Source organism: Corylus avellana, chromosome 8 (assembly GCF_965113065.1).
Source record: "Corylus avellana chromosome 8, dhCorAvel1.hap1.2, whole genome shotgun sequence".
Classification (NCBI taxonomy): Eukaryota; Viridiplantae; Streptophyta; class Magnoliopsida; order Fagales; family Betulaceae; genus Corylus; species Corylus avellana.
This window is the reverse complement of record NC_142497.1, coordinates 21,184,123-21,209,878: the sequence shown is the minus strand read 5'-3', so window position 1 is coordinate 21,209,878 and position 25,756 is coordinate 21,184,123. Positions and strand designations below refer to the sequence as shown.

Sequence of the window (25,756 nt, the reverse complement as noted above, 5' to 3'; positions counted from 1 at the left end):
AGCAATCGCTGGTGAAGAATTGGATACTGGATGTCGACCGAATCGGTCTCAGATGGACTTGGATGTCGGATCCGATCCGAAACTCAAGCGCTTTTATTTTTTTTATTTTTTTATTTTTTAACTTCTTCTCTTCTCTTCTCTTCTTTTCTTTTATTTTCTTGTGCTACACTTTTCGAGGAAAAAAAAAAAAGAAAAAGAAGTGAATGTTAGGTTTATAAACAAATTATTCAAAAATTTTTTTACAAACTGATGTAGCATAGCATAATTAGATATGAGATAAATTCAAATGTTAAAAAACACAATCATGTTATGCTACATTAGTTTATAAATGTTTTTTTATAAACTTTGTTTATAAACCTAGCATTTTCCCCCCAAAAAAAAAAATTAAGTGGATTTTCAAATGACGTGTCACCGTTACATAAGATTTATTATTTTAGGAAATGTGTCATCAATTTATTGATTGTAACACATCATTTAGGAACCAACTTTTTAAAAAAAAAAATAAAAAAAAATAGTATTTCTCTTTCTTTTTTTCAATGAAACAAATGAACCAATTATTTTGTGATTTGGCTTAGGTGTTTACAAAAAGAAAATGGTAGGTGTTCTCATAGTGTTTTATGATCTTATGTAGATATTACTTTATAAAACACAAGTAAGATAGATAAGTGTTAGTTTCTTTTTTACATTTTTAGAAAATAATATCCACGTAAAGACCAAAAGAACATCATGAAAACAATTAACATTACCCTTTAAAAAAACTAGTAGTTTTTTCAAGGGTCACATAATGTCATATACGAGCCATGTGTTAGTAATTTGTTAATCTAATAAAAGATTCTGTCATGAATTAATAACGAAAATGCTAAGTGTTATTCTTATATTCTCTTAGTTCTAGATTGATATTATTTTTTAAAACTAAGTAAAAGAATTAAGGGTCAATTTTTATTTTTTAAAAAAATAATAATAATATTCAGAAGTACACAAGAAAAATACATAACATTTTCCAATAAATAATATAGAAATGATGATATATTATTAGTGCTAAATGTCTCAATTGTCATATGACATTAAATTCTGTTAGAAATGCTAATGGAATGACCATTTTTTACACAAACGTAAACGACATGATTCGATTATATAAAATTGAAATCACATTCGACAAATACGCAGCCCGCAGGCAGCGAGACTGATTCTGTAACTTTTTATAAAATATCTACCAATGTATGACGTGTTGCTAATTGGATATGAAACACGAATTTCCCATGCCTCGAAGCGTAAAGGCAAAAATAATCATTCCCTTTCAGGTTGTTCAGCTAACCAACACGTAGGAGTATAGGAGGAAGCGTTAAAACGTCAAAAACCGAACTTGAAAACGGCAACACAAGCTATATTCCAAAAAAGCGCAGCTAGCAGGAAATGTCATCGAAGGTGTGGTGGGCCCATTTCAGACACCACCAAATTGGCAAATTCCAATAGGTGGACTTGACATCCGAGAAAAGCAATTAAATCTAGCAGATAAATTTTCTTCAAATCAATAGAAAAAAAATATCCTTCTACTAATGTAAAATAGTATTTATAAATATTTAAAATATATATTAAATTTAATCTAAGTTAGTAAACTACTATTAATAAGATTAAAAATTGAATGTACATTTTAAATGTTTATAGACACTTGGCACTATTTTATATGAGTTTGAAGATATTTACTACATACTAGTATGGAGAAAATTTCTGTCGTTAAAACTATCTAATGTATAAAATTTTCTCCTAGTTGGATTTCATTAATATTTTCTAGTTTGATTTATTAAATTGACATGTGTTAAAAATTATTCATAAAAAAAATATGGGAAAAGTACACTTTACTCCCCCAAAAGTTTGAAGCGATTTTTAATTCGACATTCAATATTTTAATTTTTGCAATGTACTCCCTTAAACTTCCAAATTTTTTCAATTCGACCAATTTTATCCCAAAATTTTCATATTGCCCCTAACTTTTTATTTTTATTTTTATTTTTTATATAAAAAAATTGTGGGTGCAAAAATGGCTAAATGGCCAAAGGGGTGGCTACGGCTACCCCAATTTTTTTTAAAAAAAATAAAAAATAAAAAATTATAAAAAAAAATAAAAAATTAGGGGCAATATGAGAATTTTGGGATAAAATTGGTTGAATTGCAAAAATTTGAAAGTTTGTGGGTGCATTGCAAAAATTTAAACATTATAAGTCAAATTGAAAATTGCCCCAAACTTTGGGGGGTATAAAGTGTAATTTTCCCAAAAAAATATATGCACATAGAATCATATGCATTTTTAATTCATGCATATATTTTTAATAAATCATATGAGAATCATGTGTATTTTGGATACATATTTCTTTAATATACTATATTAAAATATTTATTCTTCAATCCAATTTAGAGAAAAAATTTGCTGATCCAATATGCTTATTTAGTCATTTTTCCACAAGAATGTTAGAAACTAATTTAATCTCACAATTATTTAACAATGCTAACATTACAATCTCAATCAACTATTAGATCAGTAATTAGAAAAAAATAAAAATAATAATAATTTGACTACCACATCAGCATTGTAAAATTAGCGGTGAAAGCTGCGAAACCAGATAGTTTCAATCTCCAACCGGTCCCATAATTTTAAAAAACAAACAAATAAATAAATAAATAACACAAATTCTTTCAAAATTAGTTTTACCTAAAATTATGTTCCTTCCTGTTTACTCTTTGGCTATAAATGGAGAATGCAGTATTCTCCGTTGTAGCGTTTACGTAAAGCTACACATGAACAAATTAAGCATTATTCTGTGTGCCTGTCCTTGAATGGAAGTTTCGATGCACTTAACTTTGTAACTTTTCGTTCCGTACATTCTGTTTATGAGGAGACAGGAAGTTAATAGAATATTGTAAACGATAAAAGCGTTATTATTTAATGCCAATTTTGTTATAAATAACTTAAAAAAATGCTAGAGAGTCAAACAAATCAATTTATAAAAAATTTTAAATTTATGTGGTAAGGGTTTTTAAATTAAAAAAAAATGCAATTATCTCTTCTTTGTTTGCCACTCACCGTTTGTCATGTCAGTTTGAAGATTTTTCTGAATTCATTTGTTTGGCTTCCTAACACTTCTCAATAACTTATGATGAAGTGTGAAGTAATGGACTTAAGCAATTTGGGTAGCAATTAGAGCCCGTTTTGGTGTGTGTTTTAAGTGCTTAAAACTTAAAAGTGTGTTTAACATTCAAAAAGTCCGTTTGAATAAAAATTTGATTTTTAAATTATGTGTTATAAGTTCATGAGATTTATTATTTTGAAAAATATGTCTTCAACTCATGGGATGGTGACACATAATTTGATAAGCAACTTTTGAACCTTTTTTTTTTGGGGAAAATGTAGCATTTATCAAATGAAAGCACCTCTAATACTTGTCAACTTGTTTTTAAAATGTCATTTGTTCTTCCCTTAAGACATTTTTTTAAAAGATAATTTTGTAGAAATCATATTTTTATTTCAATTTTTCGACGTGACATTGTCAATTAATTTTTAATTAATCATTGTTTAAAAAACAAAAAATTCAATGGTTGATTGACATTATTACATCAGCACAATGATATAAAGGTGCATGAAATAAATTATATATATTTTAAAATAAGAAGAAAAATGTAAGCGAATGTACACCTAGTCTTCACTACCGTTGGTGTACATGGTATCATGCTATTTTAAATTTCAAATGACGTGACAATATAATACCATTTGATTTGTGAAAAATTTAACTTAAATTATGAAATAATTCATCTCTATTTCACTTTAAAATGAAGAGGATCTCAATCCTTCCCTTACTTGGTGTTTAACTAATGCAAATAGCATTAGCTGCCTTAAGATATGGGATATAGAAAATGGCTAAAATGCTGGTATAAGGCCCATTGTCTCATTGATATTTTTAGATGGAAAATTACCATATTGATTATTGATGTTATCATTTCAAAATTTAGCTCATTACTTTAATTTTACCATTCGTGTCTTCTCGCAAAGAGTCACTGACTCATACATTAATCAACGATATATAAAATAAAATTCAAGGAAAGCTGCTATTAGTACTTTAAAATGAACATAGGGTTCTCAAAACTATGTGGCAAGAAAAAGTGTTGTGAGGTTTTGTTTGACGGTTTGATTAGGGCTTCTTTAGCTAGCTTCATTTAGATTTTAGAGACATATATAGATGGAAGATATGTGAGAGAGAGAGAAGAGAGGTAAGGGTTAGATCGGAGTGGGAGGGAAGAAGGCAATACAATTTGAAATATTGAGTAGACCCTAAAGAAGAATATAATTTTATTTTAAAAAAATAAATAAAATTCAGCTTATTAAACTGATCTATATATATATATATATATATATATATATATATATATTAAAGCTTGCAAGTCCAATACACGTTTAAAAAAATGTGCATGGAAATTAAATGTTCTATTAAAAATGTATGTGATGCTCTATTTGTTAATGTGTTTTGTGGGTATTTTTTATTTGTTGTTTAAAAAATGTTATGATGTGACATGAATATTAAAATCATATTTAAGTGTTTTGTGTTTTAGGTTTTTTTGTCAATATTTTTGTTTTGAAAAAAAATAAAAATAGAATAGAGAATAAAATGTTAACGAAGCACTAATTGAGGTAGGTACCCCTCGTCCACTATGGGCTATGGCCCATTGAAGGGGTCTTAAAAAAAAAACTGAGTGAACCTGAGCAATTCGGCCCAATAGAATTGGGTGGGTTGATATATATATATATACACTCTAAACATCCCAAATTTTTTATCCAAATATTGATTCCCAAATGATGTGTCAGTGTCACTATTTCATGAGTTAATGACACACTTTCCACAATAAGTAAATCTCATGAGATGGTGACATATTATTTAAAAATAAAATTTGTGATGTGTAGCACTTCTTTTATATATATATATATATATATATATATATATATGTGTGTGTGTGTGTGTGTGTGTGTGTGTGTGTTGTATTTTTCACTTTATTTTATTTGTATACAAAATTTTCGTTTATTTTTACCAAAAAATATAGCTATTTATGTTTTTGCTAGAGTGGAAGATAGGACTCAGATCCCTTCCAATTACTCAAAATTGGAGATTCTCATGTTACGAAATTATGGCGTTCATTAAATTCGATGGTCTATAAAATGCCATTTGCTTTTGTATAACCAAAGCAATAAATTTTGATTTTAAGCTGCTTTTGTTTTATTGACGTAATATAGTTTACTGCCTCGATTATACAAAAGGGACCCAGCTTACATACTGCTATTTTAATAACAAGATGTATGTTGTAGTTTAAGCAACAATTAAGATTGAATCTCTCAAAATCTCTTTCATATTAAAAGCTTTTAAAAGTAAGGCATGTAAGTTGATTCAATGTTAACCGTTGTTGTCCCCAATGGGTAGCTCCATCGGCTGTGGATCACGCCTTATGAAGCGAATGTTACTAGTTTGAAATTTAACTTTTTGTATTTTTTCTCACTTTTTCAAATAAAAAACCAAAATTGCTCATAAAACACATTAACAAATAGAGCCATTATTTCCTCTTTGTTCTTAAGTATTGTTATTATTATTTTTACGGTAATACTCTACTATATACACGTTGTTTATAGAGTTGTATATATTTTTTATATATTTAAACATTAAAATGACGTCATTTCATATATATATATATATATATAGAACAGTTTTTTCAAATGTTAGGTTAGCAATTTTATATAACCGCTATCAAAAGTGATTAGACGGTTAGCGGTGGTCAATCCTAGTTTTGAGTAGTTGTCGTTGTTTTTGTATTGCATTTTCCAGGTGTTTGATGTTTTGAGTATGGTTTCTTAAAAAAGAAAAAAAAAAGAGGTAAAATGGAATGGAAAAAATGCTCAGAAAAAACAAAAATTGAAAAGACAAAAAGAGATTTTTGGAACTTCCGCCGTCAGTAGACGTTAGGGCAATATCCTAACGCCGTCATCACTCCTTAGCTGGGAATCCAAGCTAGCACAGCAAAAGGCCATTTGGCCATTGGCATTTGGCATAATCACTTTATGTAACCATATAAGCACCGCCTTTGCCCCTACCCTCTCTGTTCTGGTTGCCTCCGCTGTCTCTCTGCGCTTCAGCTTTGCCTAAGGAATCATTTGCCTCGAATATTCTCCGGCGAACCCTAACAATCTTCGCTCTCCAATTCATTGGTCCCACTCCTTAACTGTTTTGCTTATTATACACTGAGTTAATTCGATCTCTAAAACCCTAAATTAATTTTATTGGGTTCCTTTGTTTTTGACAGGTATAGCGGGATTAGGGTTTAGGGTAATCGATCGAAGTTTGACGTTATTTCGGATAATTTTGAGGTATGGGATTTATACTTGCAGCGTAGCATTGTATCCTTTCATTGTACATCGTTTGGTTGCTGAGAAATCGACGAAGTAAAAAAGAAAAAGAAAAAGAAGATTTAGAGTCTTTTACTGTATTTGCTTGCTTGAGTGAGCCTCGTTAGTTTCGTCAAGATATGTATTATCTTCCATTTCCATTTGGCAAAAAATTTCGGGTTTATTTTGTAGTTGTTAATGGAATCTGGAGTTGGTGGACCTGTTACTATCGACATGTAATCAATATTTTATTGATAAAATTGTTTATTATTGTTAGTGTCATTCTTAAGGGATTGCTTGAATCAGCTCAGCTTGTGAGGACATTTTTGAAGGGCTGTGAGAATATTTCTGTAAAAGTTGTATGTAGGTGAAAGCGTTGATGCACTGTGGGAGCTGAAGCTGTTCTTTTAGGTCAGAATGGGATTTGATAATGAGTGCATATTAAACATTCAAACTTTAGCTGGAGAGTATTTCTGCCCTGTCTGTCGTCTGCTTGTCTACCCAAACGAGGCATTACAGTCACAATGCACTCATTTATACTGCAAGCCCTGTTTGACATACGTTGTGAGTACTACTCGGGCTTGTCCTTATGATGGCTACTTGATAACTGAAGCAGATTCCAAGGTTCTTTCTCTCACTATCGTGGTCTTCATTATACTGCAATTATTCCTCTTATCTGCTGATAAAATGTTTCTGATAACTGCTCATTGCAGCCACTTGTAGAATCAAATAAAACACTTGCTGAAACCATTGGCAAAATAGCAGTTCATTGTCTCTACCATAGGAGTGGATGTACGTGGCAGGGGCCTTTATCTGAGTGCACGTCACATTGTGCTGGATGTGCATTTGGCAATTCTCCTGTTGTATGCAACAGGTGTGGGATTCAAATCGTGCATCGTCAAGTACAGGAACACGCACAAAATTGTCCTGTGAGTGGTGCAAAATTTTATTTTCCTTTAGTTTTCGTTTGGATGAATAGAAACATGTTATGCTTATTTTTTTGGTAGCTTGGTTCACATTTTTTATTTGTATGATGACAGGGTGTGCAGCCCCAGGTACAGCAGGCAGAAGGTGCTCAGGACACTTCAGGCGCTAGCGGAACTGCAACTGCTGATCAAACTCAGGCTGGCACTCAGGCAGGAGTAACAACTCCTCAGGCCCAGACTTCTCAAACTACTGCAGCCACTACACTTGGACAGGATCCTAATCAGCAAGCAAACCCAAATTCTCAAGCACAAGCTGTAGTTCAGTCTGCTGTGCCAACTCCAGAACAGTGGTATCAGCAACAACAACAGTATCAGCAATACTACCAGCAGTATCCTGGATATGACTCCTATCAACAGCATTATCAGCAGTACTATCCCTATCAACAGCCTGCGGCTCCGCAATACCCTCAGCAGAACTTGCAAGCTCATCCACTGCATGGGACTGGTCAGCCTCAGCCCCAAACCCAAGCACAGCCTCAGCCCCAAACCCAAACCCAAGCACAGCCTCAGCCCCAACCCCAAGCACAGCCTCAGCCTCAGCCTCAGCCTCATGTCCAGCTTCAAACCCAACCACAACCTCAGCCCCTTGGACAATCTCAATCACATCCACATATTCAAGCTCCAGCGGTTTCTCAACTTCAGAACCATGCACAAGTTAACCTGCAACAGCAAGCACAAACTGTGGTGTTGCCACATTCTCAAATTCAGTCGCAGACTCATCAGCCAGCCCCAGGCCACCCACATCCTCAGCCATTTCCCCAAGCTCAGCCCCATGCCACCCAACCTCATCCACAACAACATGTGCTGGTGCCTCAATATCAGCAGCCTCATCATCAGATGCAACACCCACAGCTTCAAATTCAACAACAGGTGCATCAACATCCCCCTTCTCAACCCCAACCTCATTCACAAGCCCAGCTACAAGTGCCAGTTCAAAATCATTCTCAGCCACATCCCAACCTAAATCCTAATGCCCAGCCTCAGATGCAGCATCCATCTGCCCATGCTGTGACGGGCCATCAATCGTATCCTCAGCCTCAACTTCAGCCTCAGCAGCAAATGCATCTAGTAGCCCCACAACAACATCAAATGCACATGCACCCTCAAGGTGGGCCTCAGCCACAATCTCAACATTCTGTTCAGATGCCAAGTCAATTCCCTCAACAACATCCTCCTATGCGTCCACCCCCTTCTCATGCTACAATTCCAAACCAGCAACAGGCGGCTTTGTTGCCATTGCCAGGTCAAGTTCAAAACATTCCTCCTGCACAACAGCAGCCAATTCAACAATCTGGACATCCAATCCACCAGCACCCTGTTATGCAGCCAGTTCAGCAGCCCATGGCTCAGCAATATGTGCAGCATCAGCAGCCTTTTGTACCGCAAGGTCCATTTGTACAGCAGCAGATGCCCACCCCCACTCAGTTGCGGCCCCCAGGGCCGCCTCATTCATATCCACAACATACTCATGCCTATCCACAAATGCAGCAGAATGTAGCATTACCACACGGATCTCAAAATGTTGCTGGAAGACCCATGATGCCAAATCCTGGAGTACAATCACAGCCATATCCACAATATGCTGCTAGGCCTATGCATCTTGGTGCAAGCCAACCATCTGCAAATCAGAACAATGTGCTCAGAAACAACCAATTGTCTACTGAACAACAGTCCGGGGCAACTTCAAGGCCAACAATGTCCATAAAGAAAGGTGATCACGTAATTGAGAAAAGTGTGGGTGATCAAGCACCTGGATCATCTTCTGAGAATGCTGTGAAAAAGGTCTCATTGGATGCTGCATCTGGTCTGGGAGCTGATGCTGGTGAAGTAAAAACTGTGAAATCTGAAACTGATATTAAGGCTAAGGATGATGGTGATGCAGAACCTGAATCTCGTGCAGTGGAAAATGGAGAACTTGTTAAACGGATGGTGAAGGAAGAGGCTTCAGAAAGTAATTCGGAGCACTTAAATGTTGGTAAATCAGGTGAACTTGAAGCTGAGGTCAAGAAAGATGTTTCTAATGCTAGCCCAAAACATTTGGACAATTCTGCCATGGAAGACAGAAAAAATCAGGGTGATCCTCTTCTGAAAAATCCAGCATTCCATGAATCTGCACATATGGAAAAACTGAGCGGGATATTGCAGAAGGATTCCAGTGGGATTCAGCACCCTTCCACTGGTGCTGATGAAGCCTCACAAGCTTTGTCCATGACTTCAGCTCCTGTCTCCCGTAGTCCTGCTCAGAATGTTGTCCCCAAAGTAGCTGTTTCTCAAGGCCCTGGAGTTGATGAATACAGAGGTTTTCCTCCACCTGGTCAGGTGCAATCTGGGGCCTTCACACAGTCTTCTCACCCAGGCCCAATTGCTGATCAGGGACGGCATTTTGGGCCTTCTACTCTCCAGCAAAGGCCTGGTGCTCCATTGTTACAAACGCCTCCTCCTGTGCTCCCGCATCATACACATGCAGCAGGGCACCCTTCCACTCAATTAAGGCCTCAGGGACATGGGCATGTACCTGAGCATTTCCAGCTGCCTGTGTTTAAGCAGTCTCAAGGTCTTGAAATTCCTCCTGGTGGCATCTCAGGCCCTGGCTCCACAGCATCCTTTGGGAGGGGATCAGGTTATTATGGTTTTCCCCAGCAGAACTTTGAACCGCAACCTGTTGCACCTCAAGGGCCTCGAAGTCAAGGGCATGCACTCTCTAACCCTGCTGCGGCTTCCAGAATGTCTCAAGGTGAATCCATTGGAGGGGCATTTGGTACGCTACCTCCTGGTGCAATTGATTCACATGCTGGAATGATGGCTAGAGCACCACCACATGGCCCTGAAGGTTTGATGGGTCAGCAGCGCCTTACTAATCCAATGGAAGCTGAATTTTTAACACATAATAGACCAAGCTACATGGACGGTAGACGACTTGATCCACATCTTCCTGGGTCTTTGGGACAGGGTCCAGTTGGTCAGCCTTCTGGTGTAATGCGAAGTAATGGCCCCCCTGGCCTTGATTCCTCTTTGACACTTGGATTGCGGGACGATAGATTGAAACCTTTCCCAGATGAGCGTTCCAATTCCGTTCTAGGGCGACATGTTACAGATCGAGGAGAGTTTGAGGACAATCTCAATCAATTCCCCAAGACTTCTCGTTTGGACGCTGAACCTATACCTAAGTTTGGGAGTTATTCATCAAGGCCCCATGACATGGGACCATATGGGCTAAATAGTGATACTGGTTTGAAAATGGATCCTGGGGCTGGCAGTGCCCATTCAAGATTCTTGCCTTCCTATGATGGAGGAGAGAGACCGGTTGGTTTGCCAGATTCTGCTCGTAATCATCCAGATTTTCTTGGACCAGTTAGTGGGTATGCTCGACGTCACATGGATGGTCCGACTCCTAGAAGTCCAGTTAGAGAATACCCTGGTATATCCTCACGTGGTTTTGGAGGCCTTCCTGGCCAATCAGGCCAAGATGACTTTGATGGCAGGGAATCACGTCGTTTTGGTGATCCAATTGGCAATTCGTTCCATGAAAGCAGGTTTCCTGTTTTGCCCAGTCATTTGCACAGGGGTGAGTTTGAGGGTCCTGGTAAGCTACGAATGGGTGAGCATTTAAGGAGTGGTGATATGATTGGTTTAGATGGCCATTTACGGAGGGGTGAACACTTGGGTCCGCGTAATTTGCCTAATCATATGCGGTTGGGAGAGCCAATTGGCTTTGGTGACTATCCTGGTCATGCTCGGATGGGGGAATTGACTGGGCTGGGGAACTTCGAATCTTTTGGTTCAGGCAACAGGCCAGGTCATCCACGATTTGGTGAGCCAGGATTTAGGAGCAGTTTCTCTCTTCAGGGATTTCCAAATGATGGTGGAATGAATACAGTTAAGTATGAGTTTTCTGCACTCGTTATTCTTACATTTTTGTTAAGCCTATTCAATTCACTGTGTAAGGCTTACACTCATTATTCTTACATTTTTGTTAAGCCTTTTCAATTCACTGTGTAAGGCTTATTGTACTTTTAAGTTTGTCTTAATTTGTTTGAAGTTTCTCCTCTGTAATATGGATGCTCTTTCTCGGTTTGTGTATGTATGTATTACTTGTTCAGATTAGTTCCCTTGTTTTAAATTTTGAGCCTATGGATATCTACAGGGAGAGGGAGGGTCTTTTGGTAACCTAAGGAAGAGGAAGGTGGCTAGCACAGGATGGTGTCGAATCTGTAAAGTTGACTGTGAAACAGTTGGAGGCTTGGAATTGCACTCACAAACAAGGGAGCACCAGAAGATGGCTATGGATATGGTACGGAGTATCAAGCAGAACGCAAAGAAACAGAAATTGTAAGTCATCTTCGTTCTTGTTATAGACACTTCTGCACTTCATTATTTGGAACTTCTATTAGATAGGTTAGAAATATCTAATTCTTTATCCTTTTGTTTCTACTTTATTTTTTAGATCAACTGGTGACCATTCCTCACTTGAAGATGCAAGCAAGTCAAAGAGTACCAGTTTTGAGGCCCGTGGGAATAAGCATTAAGTGGTTCTGGTGTGCTGAAAAATGGTCCATTGCTGACTTGGGTTCAATTTAGTGTTTGTGGTATTATTGCCTATAGTGATGTAGGTGATTCACCCTTCATGCCTCTTTTCTCATTTCAGGGTGGTTTATGTTAGTTTTGTCATTTCAGGTTGCTGCCATGTTTATGGAGATGAGTTTTGCAACTGAAGTGCTGTGGCAGTTAAGTTTGTTGGTTTTTGACCCTGAAATCTATTTTTTAGGACTGGAATAGTTTTATGTAGAAACTTGAATTATTCTATTGCTGTCATTTCATTGTGCATGTGATGCTTGCCTGTAATGCTTCAAATTTTTGTCAGTAGCATTTGCTAGTGTATCGTTCAACCCTCCTGATCTTATACCTGAAATTTCTTTGTGCTCTTACAGGGTGTCATAGCTAAAAATAAAGTTGTCTGATATGGTTGCTTGGTTTAGCTGGTGATTTGCTTCTGTTGTCAAAACTGTGTCAGGTTTATAGCCTCTGCAACTTTTATTCTGAGTGATTTCGGCCATCTTCTTTTTAGAAGACGGGAGTCCTTATTTGCGGAAATCTTACATTTTGAGGATTATATACAATTTTTTATTGAACCATGTTCCAACTTTTTGTATGGTCTTTCTATTACATGCAGAAACACACTTTTCTGTTATGTTAATCCCTTTTTCATTTTGAAATTGTTTAACCATGTATTCTCATTTTTGACCAACCAACTCTCCCTTTCTGTAGCGTCTCTTTGTTCAGTCTGATGAATACCTTCTAATGCTTCAAATTCTATGTGAGCAAGAGTGAGAGGTGGAATTTCATGAGATTATTAGCTTTGCAAAACTCTCTTGATGCAATGAGTTCTGGAAGTATAAATTAGATTGTAGGGATTTTGTATACATTTTAACCACAGACAATGGAAGGAAGAAAAAGAAGTAATACACCAATGCAGAATTACTTATATAACGAGTACATAACAGTATCCAGAAGTGTGTTATTGAGTTGATTTGGTTTTTCTTGAATTAATGGTACTGATAGCTTTATAGTTGTCATCTAGTTCTGAGAGATCTTATGTGTATCCTTTTGAAGATCTCCCAGCCATACAACTGACAAGACATGCTTTACGGATTGAGCACTGTTGGTATCATGACCGGAATACTCAAAAGTTAATAAATATGCGTTCATACTACCTTTTATAGCTAGAAATTTTTTATACATTTTAAGTTGTCAGTGCTCAGAAAAAACAAGAGTTCTTGTTAGTATGTCTAGAGACTAGTACTTGATATCTAGTTATAGCATCTAATTTTGCGGTCTGACTTGCTTTCAGCTTTTTTCCCCCTTCTTTCTTTACATTCACAAGAAGAAACTTAAATTAAATAATAGATATTGAACTAGTAGCCACGAATTATTGAGCTTAGTTCTTCACCAAGGCTGTGACTGATTATTGAGCTTAGTTATACTTTCCCCCCTACACAGTCATGATTGAATGACATTATTGATCGTCTGGATTAGTTAATGAATTTTCTACATCAACTACTGACAACCAAAAATAGAGAAAGAACTGGAGGAAGAAGTAGAAGTGGAAGACAGTTGGTGATCATACTTTTTACTCAGTTAAGCTAGGTAGAAGTGGCTTAGCATGTTTACTTGTTTGGACAATTATGGGGATCACAGCACATATTGGGTGGCTTAGTTAAAGACATTTTTCATGTAAATACACATGCTTTTGGCCAATATATTTGACCATGAAAAAATAGTATTACTGTGGCCTTTGTATTTGTCAGTTTAATCATAATGGTTGGAACCGATAGAAAGAAACCTTTTAACACCTGATGTTGTAAAGCTGGATGTTATATTACAGTTTGAACTGATAGAGAAACACGTATTCTTCATATTCTGGGTGTTCTGACACCAACCTTTGACACTTGATGTACTAAAGCCTTCAACTAAGATTATTTTTGGTTGTCAATCTACAAGCTTCTATCTTCCTTAGCTGGTGGCTCGGAGAAAATGACTGATTTAATATTATGTTGAGTTAAAAGGCGCTCTTCAGTAGTTTATTTTATAATTAGTCTCACTGTTAATTATCTTTCTTCTAATGTGAAACCTAATGCATAATTCTATCAGAATTCACTTAAGCTTTAAGGCCTTTGTTTGAAGTTAATTTTTTATTTTTGGTGAAATTTCTCTTTTTACAATAGATTTTCAATTCGACGTGTCTTTTTACGGCGAAGCAGACAACAAAATGGATGAAAGTTCAGTGGAAAGGTTTACCCGGTCACCTTTTATGGATGTGGTAAGAATGTGTTAGATGTGCAGATTTTCATAGTAGCAAAAGTTTGCTTCTTAGTATTGATTTTCGTTTGCTTCTTCTTAGTGTTGATTTTTCTGAGATTGGTGACTTGTTGCGGGATTGTATGTTGCCTTCTTGACACACTGATTATTCTTTGTTAAACAGTTCTATATTTTTATGGTTCTGTAATTGGATTTTAAGCAGTAAGATACTTGAGAGTAATTCTAAGTGTGTTCCATTGGATACTGTTTTAGGATACCGCATTTAGTTTGTAGGCTTCTTATCTGGTTTTTGTGTTCTAAATAGGATTTTCCATTCAAGGTTTATCCTGCATTCGTTCATTCATTTTCCCTTATCATGAGATACTCGGATAACATTATTTGGGCTGGTGAATTATGGAGTATTTAGGATTCCTTTTGGAGGTGATGATATGAGGTTAACTTGGGATAACTTTTGATAGTTTAGTGGAAGTTAAAATGCTTTACATCTTCTGAAATAATTTTAGTGGTCAAGAATTTGATTACCATATTCTTGGAGGAACAGAGGTTTTTACTTACCATTTTGTTTTGATCTTAGAAGTTGTTCATTCATTTGAGAGAGGAAAGTATGGATTAGTTTGAGCAGGCTTTTTTTGTTAGATTAAGTACTTTGATAGGGTGAAGAAGAAAACCCGGATTTTGCTTCATATTTGGATAGACAAATAAGGGCTTTCAGTCCTCGGACATGCTTGTGCCCTTTTTGTAGCCAATGCTCTTTTTAATCTTTTTGGTGTTGCTTTTTGAACGGCCAATCTCTGAGTCAAAGATGATCAGTAAATGCAGCATTGGTGATTTTTTTATTATTTTTTTTATAGGTTCATTTGCAGCTGCTCGAGTCCTGCCAAATAGTTACCGACTTCTTCTTGTTAACATAATCATATTATCCTTCTAATATATTTGTGAGACTAATTTTAGGCATCTTCACATGTCCGTTGATTATGACCAATTGCTTTCTCTACTTTAAAGGTTAGATTGATGGCATGCTTTAGGTGCAACGCTATGTCTGATTTATGGGTTTTGTCCACTTGTGCAATTACTTGTATTTATGAACTACCTGTATAAATTCAAACCAATTTGTAGACATATCAGTAATCTATCTAGTGTGTAGTGAACAGAATGAAGTTTTTAGGTTGAATCCTAAATAACTATCAAGTTGTCATTCAAGCATTAATTCAAAATTCAAGATGTAATAAATTTTAAAAATAATATAGACGTGATCCTATTCAGTTGGTAACATCAAAAGACCAATGGCTTTGTTGTCTGCGGTACTTCTCCTCTTGAAGGCAGCAGTTTGAAGTTCAAACCATCATGGATTATGGGGTTTGTGATGTCCATTGTTTGGTCATAAGATGGACAAAAGGGTAAGTGAGAATTTTCTTGGAGGACCGGCAATAATTACATCAATTAGGTCACGAGAAAAAAAGATCTCTGCCTCCATTGGAAGCAACTGGATCACAAAAATGGATGGCAATCAACTTGTAGTCTAATAAAGCATCTGTAAAGTAAACCTTTAACAAACTAAACCAACCACATAGATGAAGTCATCAACTCAAAGATAAATGTCAAAAGTTATACCACCTGTCCTAGCTGTTGTTACTGCTACTTTAACTTTTGCTTGCTCCTTTTTTTTGGGGGGGGGTTAACTTCTTAATTTTTTGCGCCTCCTTTTTGTGTTTGATTTGCTTGTGTTCCTTGATTTCAGTCTTTTAAGTCTCCATAATGGGTGTTAAAAGCATATTTGGTATAATATTACTATCCATAATTATCTTCAGATAATTCTGTAGTTGCAAGCGTTCCTCTCCCTTTAGGTTTCCTTCTATCAATGTTGTGTAGGGGTGGGCATTGGAGGTAGCGGAGGCAAAAATGAGCTTTCCACTTTCTGCCTCTGCCACTGTTGGAAAGTCAGAATGACGCCCAACTCTTTTCCGATAGAGGTCATTTTTACCCAGCCTCCGCCTCCAAAATGCCAGATGCGAAGTTGGGCAGAGCCGTCATAAGAGTTCTAATGAAGATGAAGATGTGCCTCGTCTTCGTCCCAAATCTGAGGCAAAGACCTTGTCTTCTTTAGAGAGAGAAAGAGAGAGAGAGAGAGAGAAACACCAACGCAAATGGACCCAGGCTGGGGTGCAGGGGAAGATATATATATTTTAAAAAAATAAAGGGATGTCGGAGTCCAAATTCCGTTGGAAATGGAAACCAACTTCTGCCCCACCTCCGACTTTCCTTGGAAATGCAAATGGGCCTCCGCCCCTCTGTCTGCTGTTGGAAACCGACCTGCACGAGTTAGAAATGGGTCAGCTTTCAGAATCACCGCCTCCACAACCCTATTCTTGTGCCATGTATCAAAACCTTAACAGTTTTGAATACAAAAATCTGATTATAGTGATTTCTGTTTAAAATTTCAGTGCCATGATCCCTCTTGACACTTGTTCTGCTGTCAAAAACCTTTAAATAAGTACTAATAGTAATACCAGTAATTTGTTAAATATCGCCTCTGAATGGGCTCTTTTGATTTTTTCCATTATGATCTTATGAGAATTTTTCATAAACTTTTTTCGTCATATATTGTTTTTATCACGCCAAATTTAGGGTTTTATTGAAGTTATGGAGTGCCTTTTCGAAGTTGGATGGCAATTGTGGAATTCAAACCCTGCTTGGTCATGTTTTACCAGGTTTGTGGTTTTTAAGTCTAATTTTTTTTGGGTAAGAAGTTCCATCTTAAATAGTAACTTGTGTCTGGTTCTTGCTTTTAATCTGTCTTTGAGATTGCATGAAAAGTTGGTGTTTCACATTGCTTATTCCATACTTATTGGCGGTCTTAAACTTTCAGAAGAGTAGGATCTAAGACACTTCCCGCTTTTGTTCTTTTTTCTTATAAAATAATATACCATAGGGAACTCTCCACACGGTTTGATGCATTAATATCATACTTACCATACCTCTTCAAAAAGAATAAGGGTAAGATGGTAATAAACAATAACGTATACTTGTTTATAGAAGGCCACAAGCTTCTTCTATCTTTGGCATGAAATTACTGGAAATATCTAAAGAAGAAGGCATAGCCGAAGGCAAGCATAGTGCATGCACCATCTAGCGCATAGAAATCATAGGTCTTAGTGAGCAGCCACACTATGGATAGTTATGCTAGTGGACAATGCTCTTCTAGTTATTTACGAACTTGTTGGGTTATGATTTAACAGACGTGGTCCTACAGAAATCTTAATGCCTTGATGGTGAAACGATATTTTAGCTAACTTCTAGATAGTAGGAAAAAAACCTGTTGATTTAACATGCTACTTCTGGGTGAATATTGGACTCTACTGGGTCTCAATCCGTTGGATGCTAGATGTTAGAGTTGACGTTCTTATTTTTGGTTCCAGCTTCTGTATTATTAGTATTTTTTCCTCTTGAAAATGCATTATCTACTTGTATCGAATATGATGTTTATTGGATTTTGGATAATTATAATTTCTCGTCTGTTTCTGTTTTTTATTCTCTTGGTAATTGACCTTCCGGAGGTGCTCAGTAATTGTTTTGGGGTTTTGTTGTCATTTAAATGTTTGAAGTATTTGTTATTTTTATTTGACCAGAATGTTATTTGTTGATTGATCTCTGGATCTATGTTTGAATGTTCGACTTAATAGCTTAATTCTGTTTTTGATGCCCAAAATGCGTAGGCTGGTTAGAATTACAGGTCCACACGAAAGTTTTGCTTAGAATTATAGGCTTGAACAAATTCCTTTGATTGATATCTCAAATATTTTCTTAGGCGTGCATAGAAATGCTTGATGGTGAAAGATATCTCGAAGGTGTTTTTGCCTTCTAATTTCTTTTTTGAAGTTGTGGATAACCCAAATTTCCTGAATGGTTCTGATCTTATGGTTGAATCAATCCCATCTGATACGAACCGTTAAATTTCTTTCTTGAAGCAAGTTGAAATTGCTTCACTCTTCTGACTTATTATTGCTGTCAAGAAGCTTTGGCTTCTTCTTCCCTCACCATTAAGAAAAACAAATCTTTAGGATTCAATGATCTAATAGACTAAATACGGCCATAAGCTTTGTGATTTAGGATGTGATCTTGTTAATAATCGTTGACTTAAATTGTCACCCTTTTCAACCAATATGATCCTAGGAGATACTTTAAATTTGTGAGCATCAGAATGCTGCAAACCTATGGTGAAGGAATATCTAAACAATTTTTCTTGCATCTGAGGAAAGCGTACAACATGAAAACTATACATGAAGGAAAAAAGTACAAGCTAGGAAAAAACAAACCAGAAGATTATACTCGGGTCTAAAATCTTGTTACGATGTTTGAAGAGAACAATTTCTTATGAAGCTTACCACTTGGAATATAGACATGCCATTTTGTTGTCATTTTCCTTGATGTAGAAGGCATTCTAGTATATATCTAGTACTTGTTTTATGGGTTATTGAGTGCTAACTTATTGGGTTTTACACTTGCCTCCTTCACACATGCATCCTAATTGCAATGTCTCCTTCAAACTTTAAAAGGTTCAATTGACCTCCCAAACTACCTAACCCTTTCACTTAGGCCCTCCTCCCTCCCTCTGTTAGATTTTTTTTTTTTCTAAAAAAAAAAAACTCTTCTGGCCTAAATCTCCTCTCATGTTTATTATTTTTTTCTAAACAAATTAATTATGTGATTTGGGGGGTATTATTGTCGTTTCTTAAAAATTTTGTTGGATTTAATGGAAAATTTTAATGGAGGGAGCTAAGTGAAAGGGTCAGATATTTTAGGGGGTCAATTGCAACTATTTAAAGTTTGGAGAACATTGTAATTTAGGTGTAACGAGGGGGTATGTGTAATTTTTCCTAACTTATTTTGAAGCTGGCTACCAGTTAGTGCAAGTGCCGAGGTCCTGCGTTGGCTATTTCTCTGTCTGGGGATTTTACAGTTTTGGCCATTGAGGTTCTATTATTTCTTGTGATTATGCTTCTTGTACTTGTTTGAATTGCGAAGATGTAAAACCTTCAAATACCATATTTCAATTTAAAGGCTTGCCTTTTTCTGGTACCTTGTCTGACATCCGTACGTTGCGGTGGTGTATCTCATATGAGTTCTACTTTTATAAATTCTCTTTTGCACTTTTAACTTAAAATAGCCCTTGATTTCATCAATTAAATTATATTGTTCAAATTTGGTTCATTTAATTTTTTAATAAAGTTGAATATGCTAGTTAATCAATATTTTTCTCATATTAAAGTTAATATTATGGCTAGTTCATTTATGTTGTACTCCAATAAATTCGTGCTAATAATTTAGTTATTATTTAATTATAGCGAAGTTTATATTGTTTGAGATAATTAGATAGACCAACTTCTGATCATAAATTTCAAAAAAATTAAAATCGCCAAGATTTTTACTTGTAACAAATCAATGAATTAAAAAGGGTAAATTTTATATTTTTTTGATCTTATTTAAAACTTAAATAATAATTCCTCAAAAAAAAAAAAAAAACTTAAATAATCAAATCTCAAGTATATATATATATTAAGGACAATGTTTGAGAGCCTAGTTACGAAGATATTATTATTATTATTATATCTGCATTTAGTTTAATTAGGTTGAGATCTACGTTTTTTGGGTTAAACTCCATAGCGTAATTTTTAATATTTTAATTTATTATTTTAAAATTTAAGGTTCAAATTTCTTCATTTCAACATATTATTAAATGAAAGTTTGACTTGTTTGTTAAATAAACCAACATAAACGACTTTTCTCATGAGCCAAGCCCCAAGTATTTATGAATGATTTGATTTCATAAATACTCAGTAAGTTGCTTTTTAATCTCCTAAAAGAGGAAAAAGGGCATGGAGTGGGAGGAGAAATAACGCAAAAACATGGAAAATAAATAAAATGGATGAAGAAAGTGGAGAGGAAACATGGGAGAGTGGGGAGGGAAAAGTAGGTAACTTTGGCTGAACAAGCCAATTATGATAATGTCATCTTTATATTAAGTTATATTTTTACCGTTTGTATTAAAATCTTCTGTTTTGTTAAAACAACAATAAAGAAAGGTTTTAGATAAAAAATAATGAAGGAAAAGAGCACAGGGGATATAGAGTATAAATTAGTGATTGATAACCTAAAGAAATGCCATTTTAAAAGAAGATTACCACTTATTTTAAAATTTTGCATACGTGGCATGCGACCTCTTTTGGTTCAAATTAAAACAAAGTTCATCACACAAGTCTTATCGTTGAAAGTGACTCTTTCAACATTTCAGACATCTTCGCATCCATCCTGACCTCTTTCTTTTAGAAAACACATAAAGTTAACAAAAGTGTAAACTTTTGTGTTCATCATGCAATATTTTGGGTTACATTCATAAAAACTTCTAGCATTCTCATTTTTATCCTTCCTGTTCTCTCTTTCCCCATTTTTACTTGGAGTAAGAAAGATCCCTTATCTCTCTTCTTTGGTTGCCTGGTTTGACTAATGTACTTCAAAAAAATATAATTGTTTTTTTTTTTTTTCAAGAGAAGCCTCTTTAGAAAATAAAAGGGGGTTGGTTCCGGTATCTCAATTTCAACTGTAATTAGATTCTAACTAAATTGGGAAAAAAAGAATTTTAGATGAAGAAGCTTAAATCTTTTGGTAGAGACTTGAATCCAACATGCATAAATTGGAAAGTGAGTTGCAAGTTTTGGGAAAAAGATTAAACAAAAACAATTCCTTTTTATTTTTGCCTCCAATTTAGGAAAAAAATTATTCATAATTTTAAATCCGCGAATACCAACCCATCTTGCTAATGCTAGCCATTTTAGCTCTATATGGGCTGGGTGTGAAATATAGTGGGCCTTCTTTGTGGCCCACCTGTTAACTCCGAAGAGAGTCGAATCTCTATGAGCCTCCACTGAAATTTGAGCATCTCGAGCAGCCCATAGTTTCTCTCACACGCTCCATTCCGCGAATTGCCAGGTCAGACGGGGGTGTTTTAGTCTTTTGAGGAATCGATATGGCGTGGATCTGGGTCTTCTCAACGTGACGAAGGCGGTTAGTTGTTTCCAGCTGTATCTGCGATTTTGAATTTCAAAATTTTACAATTCAATTTAACCGTTAGTTTTCTATCCGTTAACTCCTCGAAAGTGGCAGCATCTGACCGTTGATTCTCACAGACTCACTCAAAATATCTTATTGTATCTCTCTCTCTCTCTCAAGGAGCCGTTATACCTCAGTCTCTCTCTCTCTCTCTCTCTCTCTCTTTATTGTATCTCTATTTAAAATCTTTCATCCCCGTTATCTTTACTCTCCATATTTTCGCTTTATTTTCACTTTACTCTCTCTCTCTCTGCAAACCCTAACGCTCTGCAAAAATGCGAGAAATCCTTCACATCCAAGGAGGCCAGTGTGGCAACCAAATCGGTGCCAAGTTCTGGGAAGTGGTCTGTGCCGAGCACGGCATCGATTCCACGGGACGGTACCAGGGGGATTCTGAGCTTCAATTGGAGAGGGTCAATGTGTATTACAATGAAGCCAGTTGTGGCAGATTTGTACCCCGTGCCGTTCTCATGGATCTGGAGCCCGGGACCATGGACAGCGTGAGGTCCGGTCCGTATGGTCAGATTTTCAGGCCAGACAACTTCGTTTTCGGCCAGTCTGGTGCCGGAAACAACTGGGCCAAAGGGCATTACACTGAGGGTGCTGAGTTAATCGATTCCGTCCTCGATGTTGTTCGAAAAGAGGCCGAAAATTGTGACTGCTTGCAGGGTATGGATACTGATCCCCTTTTTGTAACCCCCCCTTTTTTTTCACTGTTTGGTAGTTTAGGTTTTTGATTTTGGTCTGTGTGGATGCTTTGGTTTATTTTCAGGGTTCCAGGTGTGCCACTCTTTGGGTGGTGGAACTGGATCTGGAATGGGGACGCTTCTGATTTCGAAGATTAGGGAGGAGTACCCAGATAGGATGATGATGACTTTTTCGGTCTTTCCGTCGCCTAAGGTCTCCGACACTGTTGTGGAGCCTTACAATGCCACTTTGTCTGTTCATCAGCTTGTTGAAAATGCAGATGAGTGCATGGTGCTTGACAATGAGGCCCTCTATGACATTTGCTTTCGAACGCTGAAGCTCACCACTCCCAGCTGTAAGTTTCCCCTCTTTCCTTTTGGTTTTCCATAGAATAGGCAATTTCTAAATTAATAAAATATTTGCAACCTACTTTTATCATTGAAAACCCTGTTTTTGTGGAGATCTGGCGATTCTTAACGTTTCTTAGATTTTCTGCTACATATTTGATTTTTGATCTGGAAGGACCATTTAGTCCGAGAACATAAGTCGTATGGTTATGTTTGAATGGACGATGGTCCCACCTATTACGGTTTAGATCAATGGTTAAAAAGTCATTGACATAAACTGTAGAAAGTAAAACCATGGTAATTTTTCTAACAATTTATTTGCATTGAGTCATTGTCCGATATTGTGGGGATCTGGTGATTCTTAATGTTTCTTAGATTTTCTGCTACATATTTGATTTCTGTGAACTGGAAGGACCATTTCGTCCTAGAACATATATCGTATTTTTTTATGGTTTATTTTGAATGGACGATGGCCTCACCTATTACGGTTTAGATCAATGGTTAAAAAGTCATTGACATAAACTGTAGAAAGTAAAACCATGGTAATTTTTCTAGGACATTGTCTTGTATCCCTTACAAATCCTTGTTAGTGTTAGAAGTTCATATGGATTATGAATTAAGTGGTTGGAGCACTCTTAAGATTATTGATGGTGTTGGTGGTCATTGTGCCATGAAAAGAAAATGAACAATATGTTTATATGTCAATGACTTTTGGAAAACTACCATGACATTATGTTTTATAAGTGAGTCTTTTGTAGATTACCTTCACCATTGCTGTTTTCTTGCATTTCAAAGATAATCGTTGTTTGGGTGCTTTATGTTTTGCTTCTGATCCCCTAAATTTTTCCCAATTCTGTTAACAGTTGGCGATTTGAACCATTTAATATCTGCAACCATGTCTGGAGTTACATGCTGCCTTAGGTTCCCAGGCCAACTCAACTCAGATCTACGGAAACTTGCTGTGAATCTCATTCCATTTCCTCGTCTCCACTTTTTCATGGTCGGGTTTGCACCCCTGACTTCACGAGGATCTCAGCAGTACCGTGCTCTGACAGTTCCTGAGCTCACCCAACAAATGTGGGATTCAAAGAACATGATGTGTGCAGCTGACCCGCGACATGGCCGTTACCTGACAGCATCCGCTATGTTCCGTGGGAAGATGAGCACCAAGGAAGTAGATGAACAGATGCTGAATGTGCAGAACAAGAACTCCTCATACTTCGTTGAGTGGATTCCCAACAACGTGAAGTCAACAGTTTGTGATATACCACCTACTGGTCTCAAGATGGCATCAACCTTCATTGGTAATTCGACATCTATACAGGAGATGTTCCGAAGGGTGAGTGAGCAGTTTACAGCGATGTTCAGGAGGAAGGCTTTCTTGCATTGGTATACTGGGGAGGGAATGGATGAAATGGAGTTTACCGAGGCGGAGAGCAACATGAACGATCTGGTTGCAGAGTATCAGCAGTATCAAGATGCAACCGCTGATGAGGAGGTAGATTATGAAGACGAGGAGGAGGAGGCGGAGTATCAGGACTGATGATGGTGGATGGGTTATTGGGGAACTTGCTAGCTGATAGTAGCAAGTCTTTTTTTTTTTTTTAACCTCAACTTCCAGTTGCTGGTTTGTAGCATTTGACTAAGGAAAGACAATTATATTCTGCTGTGTAACTTTCATAATTTTCGAGCTTTTCTTAAATTCTCTTTCTTGCTTTCTAGTTTTATGTATGAGAAGTGCTACGCTACACATCTTCTTATTCTTTTCTTATGCTCTTTAAAATCATCATTACATCTGTTAATTCATATAGCTCCAAAGTTCTAATAGTGATTTTAAGACGTGGGAAGATAAGAGAAGGATCGGGAGAAAATGAAGCATTTTCTATTATGTATGCATATCACCTCTTGAAGAAGGGAAGCAGCTTCTAGCATGAAATATTCTCTTGTTCATGGTTCGTGTTCTTTAGATATTCCAACGTTCCACAGTTGTCAGTTTTGAGCAGCAGGCATGTTAAAGACTAGGCTTGGGAGCAAAGAGAAAAACATTTCAACTTTAGTGTGAGGAAAAGAAAAAGAAAACAGTCATTCAAGAGGTAGACAATCCAACGACAAAATAGGAAAGAAAGAGAATGGGGCTTAGGGGGATTGAGATATTGGATTATTAGTAATTTAGCCTATAAATGTGAGATAAAAGACTTGAGACTTGCTTGGACAAGTGGGCTATTACAACTTGTTTAGGTAGGTGAGTTTTATATAAACTTTCATCGATATGAGTAATTGGAATCACATATAGAAGAAGAAGAAATGAAATGAGAATGCTTTTACTTTGACCAGTAAAATGCATCAGTAGGACAACAAGGGCAGGTTGGCCTTATATAAATTATCTATTCGAATTGCTTGGAGGGAGAGAGGAAATGAGAATGCTTTCACTTTGATTAGTAGAGTGCTTAAAACTTGTTCAGGCATGTGAGCCCCATAAAATTACTAGCAATTTGGATTGACACTTGCTCAGACTTGTATTTGCTACTCGAATTGCTAGTAATCCAGCAACAACATTAGCAAAATTGTAATGGATCCTTTTCATTTATTTTTTCTTTCTTTCTATCCATTGATATGAATAATTGGAACGACAATATAGGATAAAGAAAATAAATGAAAATGCTTTTACTTTGATAAGTAGAAACGGCCCATTTAGTAAGATTATGCGCAAACCAATTAATTTTGCATTAAACTTTACAAAAGACCAGATTGAAGTAAGATCCAATATCAGGCCGATTTCCAAGAAATGAGATTCCAAGCAATTGAAACTGAAGAGACTTGTTCAGGATTTGTAACGCAAACAAGGCTGGTTTTAGAACCAATTGGAGTTTCACCATGCTTTTACTAGATTACCAATATTTCCATCTTTTGGTTTGCATATACCATCACAATATTCCCCAAATCTCATAGACGTTTCCTATTGAGAAATTCCAGTAGTTTGTATTGTGCTTCTTTCTTTAGCTGTTTTTATTTTTTATTTTTTATTATTATTATTTTTTTATAATAATATTGCCCCAACGTCTATACAAAGGATTACGTATGGGAAATATTGAAACCGTCATTTCCAGTAGTATCGCTGCTGTTTTTTTTGCCGCTTTTGTTGTTGCTGGAACTATGTGGTATGGTTTAGCAACTACCCCGATTGAATTATTTGGTCCCACTCGTTATCAATGGGATTAGGGATACTTCCAGCAAGAAATATATCGAAGAAACACTCTAAACAGATAGAGCCAAAAGCTCTAATGTAATTACATCTTGAATAAAACAAGGGACTTTCTCCATCCATATTTCTTCTATGTTTCTTTGGACTGCCATTTTTCCCATTCTATAAGTTGCGTAATTGCCTTCCCTACTCACTTGCT

The 25,756-nt window shown here is 36.3% G+C and overlaps 2 protein-coding genes across 16 annotated transcripts; both read left to right on the top strand.

Moving 5' to 3' along the window:
• The first annotated feature begins 6,108 nt into the window (after window positions 1–6,108).
• Window positions 6,109–19,293, top strand: LOC132163572 (uncharacterized). Of its 15 annotated transcripts, XR_009438320.2 has the most exons (10): window positions 6,109–6,238; window positions 6,334–6,397; window positions 6,773–7,039; window positions 7,129–7,344; window positions 7,456–11,277; window positions 11,546–11,730; window positions 11,846–12,125; window positions 12,330–12,412; window positions 14,124–14,218; window positions 19,108–19,293. XR_009438320.2 is itself a non-coding variant. In XM_059573909.2 (8 exons), the coding sequence occupies exons 3-7, from the start codon at window positions 6,833–6,835 to the stop codon at window positions 11,925–11,927; spliced, it is 4,512 nt and encodes a 1,503-aa protein (XP_059429892.2). In that variant the 5' UTR covers window positions 6,109–6,238; window positions 6,334–6,397; window positions 6,773–6,832; the 3' UTR covers window positions 11,928–11,936; window positions 12,076–12,324. The 15 variants fall into 15 exon arrangements, 5 of the variants coding, with proteins under 5 accessions (XP_059429892.2, XP_059429891.2, XP_059429889.2 ...); XR_015912953.1 differs by lacking the exons at window positions 12,330–12,412; window positions 19,108–19,293 and having other exon boundaries at window positions 11,846–11,936; window positions 12,076–12,125; window positions 14,124–15,058; XR_015912951.1 differs by lacking the exons at window positions 12,330–12,412; window positions 19,108–19,293 and having other exon boundaries at window positions 11,846–11,951; window positions 12,076–12,125; window positions 14,124–15,058.
• A 2,251-nt stretch (window positions 19,294–21,544) lies between these two features.
• On the top strand, window positions 21,545–24,060 carry TUB7 (tubulin beta-7 chain). The gene is made up of 3 exons (XM_059573536.2): window positions 21,545–21,990; window positions 22,094–22,363; window positions 23,219–24,060. The coding sequence occupies exons 1-3, from the start codon at window positions 21,597–21,599 to the stop codon at window positions 23,896–23,898; spliced, it is 1,344 nt and encodes a 447-aa protein (XP_059429519.1). The 5' UTR covers window positions 21,545–21,596; the 3' UTR covers window positions 23,899–24,060.
• The last annotated feature ends 1,696 nt before the right edge of the window (window positions 24,061–25,756 follow it).

Coding starts and splice junctions, on each gene's coding strand:
- LOC132163572 (XM_059573906.2), top strand. CDS start 6,833: ATGGGATTTGATAATGAGTGCATATTAAACATTCAAACTTTAGCTGGA. Junction 7,040..7,128: donor TAACTGAAGCAGATTCCAAG/GTTCTTTCTCTC, acceptor TGCTCATTGCAG/CCACTTGTAGAATCAAATAA. Junction 11,731..11,845: donor AACGCAAAGAAACAGAAATT/GTAAGTCATCTT, acceptor TTTATTTTTTAG/ATCAACTGGTGACCATTCCT.
- TUB7 (XM_059573536.2), top strand. CDS start 21,597: ATGCGAGAAATCCTTCACATCCAAGGAGGCCAGTGTGGCAACCAAATC. Junction 21,991..22,093: donor AAATTGTGACTGCTTGCAGG/GTATGGATACTG, acceptor GTTTATTTTCAG/GGTTCCAGGTGTGCCACTCT. Junction 22,364..23,218: donor GAAGCTCACCACTCCCAGCT/GTAAGTTTCCCC, acceptor TTCTGTTAACAG/TTGGCGATTTGAACCATTTA.